We start from the raw sequence: 11,660 nt of genomic DNA on the forward strand, positions 1-11,660 counted from the left end.
TAATTAATTAAAAATAATTTGAGACAACCCCTTTTAATGTTATAGGGTGGGCAATGGAGTTTTCCGTCCACTTGTCAATAAATATCTCAACCCAATCACTCAGTTCTTTTCTCCGATGACTTTTTACCGCATGACCTTGGGTACCATGCAATTGCTCAACGTCATTGGAATGCAACGCGAGTGACAAGTGGTAGCACGTCGTCAAGGGTGTATTAAAATGCAATAAATGGAGGGGGAGGTAGGGGGTTGGCTTGGTTGGATGAGTGAGACGATTATTATTTTTTTATTTATGGTTTTTTAATGTTTGCTAACCCCCGTGGGTTTTCCACACCCGGTCAATCCATCCCACGCTAATCCCCCCTTGATTGTAAAGACCCCTAACGACCGGCCGTATTTCATCGGGCAAGTTATTTCGCACTGCTGTAAAATACATGGGGAAATTAATAATAATCCCTTGTCCGTTGGATAAAAATACCGGGGATATTTTTAACACGTAATCTATGCGTTTCTATTCTGCAATCGGGCGGACGGTTTTCATGGGTTGGGAAAGATCGATTGCTCCGTTTCATTTTCATTTTTTTATTTTTAGAATATTATTTGCTACGCCTTTAGGCGCATTTTTTTGTCGTATTTGCATGAAAGTAAAAGTTGAAGAATCGGAGGGGGGGAATGAAAATAGTCTAGGCCTTTCAAGGACTGGGATATTTATGAGGTTGAGTCGGGGAAAGGGATTATTTGAGGTAAATATAAATATGAATTTAAACGGATTCCGATTTGAGTGGTTGGAGATCTTGATCGAGGTGATCTTTTGGTGGGGAGATTAGGGTTTGGAATGGGTTTATGTGGTCGACAGACCGTGTCCAGATTTTCATAACCGGTGACACGAGCCATGAGATTTTACTGGGGTATTTCATGGATTTTTTCGACTTGTCTTGGTGCTGATCTCAATTGCCTATTCTTTTTCATTTTAGCTTGTCAGTTGAATCGGGATTGAGTGATTCAAGACAAGACCGCGATTTGTTTTAGGTGTTCATGATCGAGATACAAGATGATGGACATGATGTTAAGACGACCAACTCCATATGGGATGAATATTTGGATAATACTTAGAAAGAAACTTCTGTCAAAATTCATCAACCCTGAAAAGTCAGTGACTCACGGAAAAAAATGAGTAATTGACTCAAGTATATTTTATAATTCATTGAAAAATATACGGTATACTCACAACAAGTATATTATTATTACTAATCCTAGTACATTCGTAATTGTTATTAAAATCGTAGGAAAATAAATTTTTCATTGATATTCATGTTGAAAATATTTCCGATGTAACACTGAAACGCCACTGACTCCGAATATATCAGCAAAAAAAAAAATTCCTCTGCGTTAATAGAGAGATAATCGTTCTTTCAAAGAGTGTGAAAGGAGTTCAAGTGATAATGAGTCTCGAAAACGTGAGAAATGTTGACATTGACCCTCCAAAATGTATAAATTAACAATAAACATCATGCTGGAAACATCTGCAGGTGGAAAACCACTTATGTCATTCTTATTTTGTGGCAAAACGTCTGACAATTACATCATCATCGTTGCGTAATTATAGACGAGTCCCACATGAGTGCAACGATAATGTCACCTTGTGGTTTTGCCCGAGTAAACGAGCAAAACATGACAGGTTACTAGTACACAACCAGACACTCACTGCAGAATCAACAATTGAATTAATCCAAATCCCTTGAATAAATGATTAATTATTTTATTGGTACTTATTACGTCATTGAATGAGTCTTCCACGCAAGCACATCCAATCCCCTAGTACGAGCCCCACACAATTAAAATTACATTTCTTGTTATTGAATTAGAGAAAGTTATCAATGATCTCAATTTATTTTCATTTTTTAATCATTTTCAATCTCGATCTCATTAAGGTAAAGTGAGTTATTAATGAGTAAGTATAAATTGAGTGGAGCTAGTAGTGAAAGAGGCTGCCTGAAGATCATTACCTCTTTTTTACGATGTTAATACGATTCTATTATTTTTCAGACTGATATTTTCCATCTCTCGATTTAGTAAAGGTTATCTGGTGGAAAGTATACAGAAAAAAAGTTTCTTTATGTTATCAAATAAGTATCTATTAAAAAAGAAATTCTCCATTTATCAAACATCTTCTCTGAGATCAAGCAGGTTTTTTTTTTCGACATAAAAAAACTTTCTCTCTCTGGAGATCCAATAAAATGAGATGTTGAAATTTCTTCTCTAATATAAAGAATTATATTTGCAACATCTTGAAAAATTTTATCTTAGTTTATTAATAGTAGTGATTTTTAAAAAACATTAGGACGAATTTTTTATTGAAATTTTGGCAGAGGATCAAGGAGTTCGCGATAGATTGTTATTCCGATTAATCAAGCAGCCTCACATCAGGGATAAAATCACAATTTGATTTTGAAAACGATTGTGATTGCGTGAAATTAAGACTCACCGATCCTCTTGACGTGGACGTCTCGATTGAAGGAGACACTTCTTTCAGCGGGCTTCAGCCCAGACGATGAGGAACCTGGGGTATCCTCAAAATTACCAGAAGTATCAACAATATTGGGACGAGAATCTCCCACACCAGTGCCAGCCGAATCCAGTTCGACCATCATAAACGAATAAATTCACTTCATTATCAATAATAAATAATCAACTTGGTCTTTCCTCTGAATTTCACCTGTAACCCAAGGAAAAAGCTATGCCTCATAATCATTTTTCATAATCAGAATCTCTTGATTTTTCACAGCGCAATGAAAAATAATGAGGTGATGTTAATGTGAATGGAGATGACACGAGCAATGGAAATGTGAGGCAGATCCACCAGTTTTTTCTCACTTATTTTTTTAACAGCTGAGTAATGAAGCGAAAAAGTGGGTGAGGAATTATTTTTGCAGAGTTAATTCATGGAGATGATTCCTATCTAATCCATTACATAAATCCTGCCAATTAGACGGAGATGAACGATTTTATTATGTTCAGAGTTATCTTCTCATTGAGGATCATTAAAATTCCTTGAGTGAATCACCCGAGGAGGCAGCTATGAACTTTGATAAAGTTATCTATTTCTATTCCTCAGGAGCATGGGGGAGAAATAGTTTAGTGTTGGATTGAAAATATTTTCGATGAATATTAGTAGTGGGTATTCGCTCCGAGGGAGCATCCGCTTCGAGTAAATGCTCGTGATGTTGACATAACTGATGAAAGGATCGAGTTGTCGAGTTCTCACATGAAGAGGGAATACCTTGGAGGTCGAGTTGAACTGAATATATAATTATTATTATTATAAACCGTCATCTTTGAATTCTTTCAGCCAAATATTACAAGTATTTCCTAGAAGACTTCTCCCGGGGACCTACACTGAGGAAAAAATTATTTTCTTAACGGGTTATGTGGGTCTTGCAGTTTGAAGAAAATCTTTTTTTTTTGGATTATTAATTGCCACAACATGTCCTGAATATTGTTCAAAAATTTCAAACCGATCGGAGTACAAGTTCCGGGGATGGCGTTTCGGAAAAGAAAAATGAATTTCTAAAAAAAATCTTAGAGCCCTAGTGGGGTAAATTGATTGCCGAGAAAAATCTTCTAGCATCAGAATTTTTCCCGTCGTTGTCCAGTGCATCCAGGATTGTGCCTGAAAAAATCTTCCCACGTCTAATTTTGCTAAGAAATTCACGAAACTTGTTTGATGCGACTAAGATCATAAGTGTCTTTTTCTAATCTGCAATCTTCAAATTTCTTCATCGAATAGCCCACGCCGACGATCTTCCACTAAAAGCCTGTCCCCTTTTTCCAAAAAATTCTGACAAAAATTTATGAGGCGCCGTGTGTCGTCTGTCGGACCTTAACGAGGCGAAGAAACACGAAACACCAAAACTGTCATGTATTTTTCACGTCCAACAACTCCGGAGTGAAATAAAAATTAAAATGCGAGAAACGTTTTCCCCCTGTTGGGGCAAGGCTCACGGGGTCTCGCCCTTGAGGACAAAACGGGGTTGACCTGGACGACATCTTGCAAGGTGATCGAGGAAAAAGAATGGCACGAGAGAGAAAAGATCATAATAATAAAACACAGCAGAGAAACACCAGGCAAAATGGACCGAAGATGAAAAAGGGAACCTGAGGACATAGACTCATAGACTCAAGAACGCATTCAATATTCATGAAATATTTCTCAGTGCAGTAAACCGATTTGTAACAAAATCGAGTAAAAAAATAACCGTCAAAATTTCTTGGTCCATTATACCCCAGGGGTCAATTTATCCAGTATTTTCCGAACGAAAAGCCACACACGATATTTGTGCGCGTGCCTCAACTCCCTCGTTATTCAACCGCTTTATTAAACCCCCTGACCCCCCCCCCCCATCACCCCCTGGCAACGACCCATACATCGTGTGTGAGACAAACTAAAAACAAGTGTGATTATACGGAGCTTTTTTATCACAGTTATCGCTTCAATCCAAAACAACAAGAGTAACGTGTGAACATACGCGTGTAAGAATTTTTTTTTCACGCGTGATTTTTACGCAATTTTTTTTTTTTTTAATTTTCTTCGAGTCCACCCTGGGATTTCTCTGTCTTGTGCCTTTGTTAACGGCCTTCTCCGAAGAGAAGTGACGCTGGGGGACTATCTTGGTGTAGTTGTTCCTCGTGGAAATAATCCACGGGATTGAGATAGCTCAGTGAAGAGTGAGTGGAGTTTGTGTCTTTTTCCCTATTTGGTGTGGATCGAGGAGCAAGGACTTTACTACGACGATCGGGGGGAGATACTTGTCCTCCTGCCCTCGTACTTTCGGTTTCATGGGAATGGCAGCTTTTTTTTTTTTTTACCGGTTTTTTATCGACACACTGGGGGAGTGGAATTCACCTGATTACATTGTTAACTGTTTTTCGATGAATTTTCTGGGTTGAAAACAGGAATTTTTGAAAAATTTCAGAATTAATTTTTCTTGCGTTTTTTTATTTTGGGATTCATTTTCGGAAACTTCATTTTTTGGAAGCTTGAGGATCAGTTGTCCGGAAGAAACGCGGATTTTCTTACGATTTTTTTGGTTTATGTTTTGCTGGATAAGTGGAATTTATTAATTAATTCAATTTTGAATGAAAATTTTTTATTTCTAGGAAAAATTGGACAGAATTGAAATTCAATTGAATGCGAATTAGAAAAAGAAAACTTTACGTAATTTCAAATTTTATTAGGATTTCGAATAAATAGGACCCAAAAATTCTCGAATTCCACAGAATTCTCAAAATTCGATTCTAACTCTATCCTAATTCAGAATAATAAAAATCATAAAAATTCTGGAATCCTTAGAGAGTTTCGTTTGAACTGGTATATTTCCAAATTTATTGGAAAAAGAAAACGAGTTTCAAAAATTCTCCAAGGATAAATTCCCGGCTGTAATACGAAACGCCATAAAATTCTCGAAATTGTTATGTAAAAATCCCTTAGAATTTGGCTAACATGAAAGTCAAAAAACTTTTCAAATAATTTCTCAATTTTTTCAGCGGTGATCCAAGCCCTGAGCACTCAATTTTTTCAGACCTCCCCTTTAATGCAAATAATATTCAGCAATAAATTAACATTGGATTGCATCACGTCAACGATTATTAGTAATTATTAGCGATTTGCGGAAGAACGCTCGAGTGACTACTAATGAACATTGGAATCGCCTCGTCTCACTGGTTCCCCAGAAATTCATTTTTAACTCCTACGAGGAAAAAACCACAGCGAATAAATTGCGAAAAATGTTTATCCTAATTGAGAAGAAGATACAGACGTGAGTTGAGTGTATCTCCAAGAATTCTGAATAGCGAAAAAAAAAATGAGTGAATAAATAATCGAAAAATGGTGGCGAGTTTCGAGGAGGAAACTGTTTGGCTTGAATTTATTCAAGTGTCGGTTTAATATTGTACGTTGGGCATTAACTGTAAAATCCAAACAAAACGAGTATTAATTCTTGAGTGGATAGGTTAGTAGCTGGAGATATTTGCACATCTACTCTCTGGATGATGGTTAACGAGGCAAAAAACGAGTCCCATCAATTCTCACCGGATAGATTATATTGATGTCAAAATTTACTTCTCACTGGTCTCAATTTTCAAGGATTATGCAGGAGCTGTTGTTCAGAAAAATTGAGGGAATATTTTATTTCTTACTGGAGTCATCCATTTGGTGAATGAATAAAAAATGAGTAGATCTGAGAAAAACTCCTTCCGAATTTCATTCCTCAGTCAATTTACAAACACCGTTAATCTTTTTTACTGCAATTTCCGGTACACTTCTTCGAAATTTTTAGCATTTCATAGTTTCATCGAAGTGTCAAGGTATTTTCACATGGAAAATTCAAAATTCAAGAGAAATAGCGGGAAAAACCCTCAATTATTAAATGAAGATTAATTAAAAATGTGAAGTGCAATTACTGATCACTGAATTTTAACGAAATGTCAGAAATTCCAGGAGTAATTCACTCAATCATTTCCACAGGGGAATATTAAAAATCGAAATACTTGAATTCCAAAAGATTGCCAATACTATATAAAAATCCTCAAAAATGATCATTCCACTCAATTCCAATCAAAATAGAATTGGAAAAATTCAGATAACTTTTCCACCTCTCCTGAACGCACATCTAGAGTTATCTAGAAATTTTTGGATGCATAAAAAACTCAGTAAAAATGTGAAAAACGATTTTCCAAGAATGCGCAAAAAAATGGGCAGAATCCGCTGAAATGTGTCAACGCATTTGCTATTTTTTATTCTCCTCACCCCAGACCTAATAATAAAAATATTATTTAATTATCAACCTACGAAAATTCACGTGTGGACGTCGAGTAAATATTGAGCCGAACTTTTTTGGCAGTTGATTTCGAAAAGCCTGGAAAATCCAGGGAATGGTTGACGCATCGATTTTCCACGGGCGCGTAAAAAGTGGGGAAGAATCTGCTTAAATCTGTTGATATTTTTTTTATTCCTCTCCGAAGAAGTAACACGATGAGAAAAGCGTTCTTTAGTTGCACACGCGCGAAGATTCACGTGCGGACGTCAAGTCGAGCCGACGATCTTCATCACGGATCTCGGCCTGAGGGCAGAATAAATAAAAGGGACGCCCGACCACGAGTAGATTGTGGTTTGTTGCCGCTTTCCGAGATAGGGGATGGAAACAAAGAAATTAAAGGGAAATATTACTGACACCGGTGACTATTTAATTCCATCGAGTGCGGTTCTAAGTATCTTTACACAGAGATAAATATTCGTATGTAATATCACCAGTGGATAAATATATTTAACCCAAGGATTCTTCACAGGAGAGAATATATTTTTTGGGGAGAATATATTTCCCCAGGGCAGCCATTTTTACGTACTTTAAATTGAGGTGTAAACATTAATATTATTTTCCGTATTTTCCAAATTTACAAAAATTTTTCAATTCCGGATTTTTGTAGGTCAAATTGTTGGGAATAATTCGAAATGTTAATAATCGTTATTCAAGGTCATTCGAGGTGATTTTTTGAAATAATAATTTCACGTTTCAATATAATCTTCGAGACTGAAAATAAATTTGGAATATATCTGACGGACTGATGTATGGAAAGAGAGAATATAAAAAATAGTAGAAATATTATATTCTCAGTAAAAATATTTTTTATTATCAGCGACGAATTTTAATAAAGAAAAATTTGCTAATTTATTGCTCATTATTTATGTTCATCTGAAAATCGATGAATGAGTTGGTATTTCAATTTAATTAATCTGAGTGAGATGATTCGTGTTATTCCTTTCCTGAATATTCATGTCACACGACAGATTTAATAAATTTATTAAATTTTGCTCTGACCGGACAGAAAATTCTTTTCGAAGTCAACAAAAAACTTGAATTTCCAAAATCACGCTTGTCCCAAAATCCACTCACCATCACTCCCCAAAAAAATTCTGTCACACCCTCCACAAAATTTCCCTAAACTTCCCCAAATCTCCCAAAAAAAAAAGTGTTTCGCGCCTGAACCCCAGGAGTCCTGAACTGTACCCCAAAATAGAAACAAACCCCCGAAATAAGCGAATGAATGAAAACGAAAAATAAAAAAAAAAAGCCAAAACTGCAAATTAACCGATGTTTACCTTGAAAAAGTATAAAAAAAATCCAAATAACAATCACAAAATGTAAAAATCCAGAGACAGTCTCACAATCACTGAAGAACTCCACAAAGAAATCACAGAATAAAAAAAATAAAGTGATCGATTGGCAAGTGGCGAATAGTAGTTTGTAAAATCCGTTTGAACTGCACTTCGATCTCGAGAAATTCTTGGCAAGTCTTGAGGAGGAAACGCGGCGCAACACAGCCGCACGCCGAACAACTAATAAAACCCAGGGGGGACCCCAGGTTGAGGGTCTGCGTAGGCCGGGACGCAGAGCAGTTACTACTCCTTCCACATCGGCCACTTGCTCCTAGCGCCTTTTCTCCCCCTCCTACTGAGAGCTATTTCCCCCCCTACCGAGAGCTATTTCCCCTTTCCACGGTCCCACAGGTCCGTGGCCCCCTGTCCCCCAATGACTGCCCGAGGATGGTGCACAGGACAGAGCGAAATAGAGAGGAGGCCACGAGTCCGGTCTGTCTCTGACCGCCGACCGGCCTCACCACTCTCCTCCGTATCTACTTCCACTCCACTCTGAAAAACCATTACACCTCAAAAGTAGGGGACCCGACTTTGGACTTTGACAAGTCCACAGGAATCTCATTTTTTCCCTCATTTTAGAGAAATTTTTTATCTTTTTCGTATTGATTATCAATTCCAACCAACCGCTAAGATATTTTAGTGAAATGGATTACTTCCCCAAAAATGAGAAAATTCTTTTTATAAAATTGTAATTGTTATCAGTACTCTTCCACGTTCTTCTGAATTATTTTGACATGTCTAGGGAAAGTACGGTTTATAATTATATCAGATGTTCTAATAGTTTGATGACTTTAAATGCCATTTTTTTATTAATCCAATTGTTCAATTTTTTTAGAATTCATCCAACTTGTTTATGTATACGAATTACTAATGATCAAAGAATTTATTGAAGAAAAATCAAGCACCTGCTGTCCTATGAGTTTTAACAATTAATTAAACGAGACCTACTGCGCACGTCATGCGCCGATTTTGAATTTGGCGGTTTGAGATGACCAATGAGGAAGCAGCCCTACGCGTTTCGAGATATTTTCACTCGGGCGAACTTAATTTCTATGTTTCTACTTTCATGATAAGGACATGATAAGGATTACACGCAATAACAATTATTAACAAAATGCCGTCAGCTTCAGCCAATCAGGAATAAGTTTTAACGACTCGCAATATATCGATAGTTTGCGAGTTCGACCTGTTCTTTTCAAAATGGGCCTAGTACTTTTGATGCACGTGCACCGCATTCTTCACTGACTGAACATAAATCACCAGATAATCGGTACCGCATTATGTAAATCGATTTCAGTAATGATCGAGAAAAAACAAGTAATTAATGGATAAACGTTAATTTTCAAACGATACAATATCCCCATAGCTTCCAAAATAGTCTAATATATCGAATGACTCAGGAGTTCAGAGAATTTTCATAATCCCAATGGAATTAAAACTGAAATTAAAAATAATTGAAAATCCGATTACTCTGCGACTGTAATTTCACGAATTTTTCAATGTAATGTCAGATTCTTACCAAATGCAAAATAAAAAAAAATGCACTCGTTAAGTTCATCTGACAATGCGTGATTACCCCCGTGAGTCAACGAGATTGAAACTCATCGATAACCCCGAGCAGATCGAACCCCTCGTTTACAACTCATCTACACAATCTCCGAAAGCGTTTCTACACGAGATTCACCAGCTGTCACGTCCAGGGGTTTGAACCTCGAATTATTCGAAAAATTCAACGGGCCTTAGCCTGTCCTTTTTCAAGTACCGAAGGAGTCAAGGACGCGTGTACGTGTGCGCGAAGGACGCGGGCGAGAAGTCCCATGCTCTCTTCCCTGGAAGCCCACGCCAAGAATGTAATTGCCACTTTCATAAAAATCCTTCGGGTTTCTCTACCCCCCTTGCCCCCCTTTGCAGGGGCAATTTTTTTCCCCGTCAAACCAATTGCCTCCCCCCCCAGGTCGTGTACAAAGCGCGAGTGCCCTCCCCTCCTGGAGGCACGTGAACATAAAATTCCTCATAGCGAAACGGCCATTTGTCCGAATGGAGATCGGTAACATGACGTTTTCATGGCACTTTAAAGGGGTACGGGGTTGAATTGTTACATTACAATTTAAAAGTTCTTGCGCATTTTTTTATGGTTCTTTTTTTTTGTCCCCGCGATTAAATGGAGGTGAGACGCGAATGGACACATACAGCATCATCTTCATTCGTTGGTCAAGCCAATTACGGAACATTGTAACAGATAAACATGGGTAGTTGAAATTGTCCGGGATGGGATTGAGGGAAATGTTTCATGGTGGAGGAATTAAGGAGAGTTTAAGACAGTCATTACGGTCTATAAAGTCGGGTATCATTCAACGGGAGGGCAATGGGGTAGTTAACATTAAACACTTTATTCTTGAATAGTATTCGGTGATCAGGCGGCAATTGAATAGCCTTTTTTGTCGGTACATTCTTGGAATGAACTTTGTTCTTAACAAAAAATTCAATAAATGGAACGGGTGGAAAAAATTTAGAGAAGTTTCAAGTCAATGAGTTCTGGAAGTCATTTGAAGAGTCAGTTTGATTTTACGGAATAAAAATCAGAAAGTCTTACATTTAATTTATTTTAGGTTTTCCAAAATATTTCATGTGGTAGATAACGAAAAAAAAAATAGACAATCACGGCTAATTATGTGAGAGAGAAAGAATCTTCATGAGTGGGGCGAAAAATTTTTGAGGTGATGGTTGTGGCGGAAATCGGGGGAGAGATATTGTTTTTTCTATTTTTCAATAAATGATTGATGAATTATGGTGATGTGGTAATCGACAATGACCTTTAATTTTCCAAAGGTATTTCTTTCACCTGCCGCGAAAGTCTCGACAAAAGGTTCGAATTACCAATTACGTTCGGTAAATTTCGCTACTCATGCGGACGGAGATAATTCCCTCTATTACGGTAACTGTCAAAATAATCGAGATTAAAAAAAAAATCAATGCCTTGACATTGACGAGTGGGAGAAATATCAGTTCCTGATATCGTTTATAGAACCGCTGATTACTCGACTCTCGAAATATCGATCCATCGGAGTGATCGTTAATCATTTTGTGCTGTTGGATTGCTATCGATCGAAAGACTGTCACATCAGACGACGTGAAATTTTTTTTTATAGTTTTGATGGCGTGTTTTTTGAGAATATTGAAAAATAAAAAAAGTAAAGAAACAATTGAATAATTAAAAGAAAAAATTACATTCGCAACAATTTCTAGAAAATTATAAAAAGTTTTCCGAAAGAAAGTTTTGAAAAATTCTTCAATACATTTTCCAAAAATAAAATCGCTTTGTTTCCCGATTTTTTTTTGTTTCAAAAAAAAATTTGAAAATTTGGAAAAAATATTCCGATTACATTTTTTTATCCGGACTTTCATAAAAGCCTAAACTTGAACTAAAAAAAATTCCCATGTAATTAATTTT

The 11,660-nt window shown here is 36.9% G+C and overlaps 1 protein-coding gene across 2 annotated transcripts in view; it reads right to left on the reverse strand.

Moving 5' to 3' along the window:
* blo (bloated) overlaps window positions 1-8,434 on the reverse strand; it is a 42,748-nt gene extending 34,314 nt beyond the window's left edge. For both annotated transcript variants that reach the window (XM_011312541.1, XM_011312540.1), the window contains exons 1-2: window positions 8,153-8,434; window positions 2,483-2,713 (exon numbers count right to left, since the gene is read on the reverse strand). In XM_011312541.1, the coding sequence (XP_011310843.1) occupies window positions 2,483-2,648 (166 nt within the window). In that variant the 5' untranslated portion in view covers window positions 2,649-2,713; window positions 8,153-8,434. The remainder of the gene's footprint in view (window positions 1-2,482; window positions 2,714-8,152) is intronic.
* Between the last annotated feature and the right edge of the window lie 3,226 nt (window positions 8,435-11,660).

The sequence above is a fragment of the Fopius arisanus genome, unplaced genomic scaffold, assembly GCF_000806365.1.
Source record: "Fopius arisanus strain USDA-PBARC FA_bdor unplaced genomic scaffold, ASM80636v1 scaffold00103, whole genome shotgun sequence".
NCBI lineage: Eukaryota > Metazoa > Arthropoda > Insecta > Hymenoptera > Braconidae > Fopius > Fopius arisanus.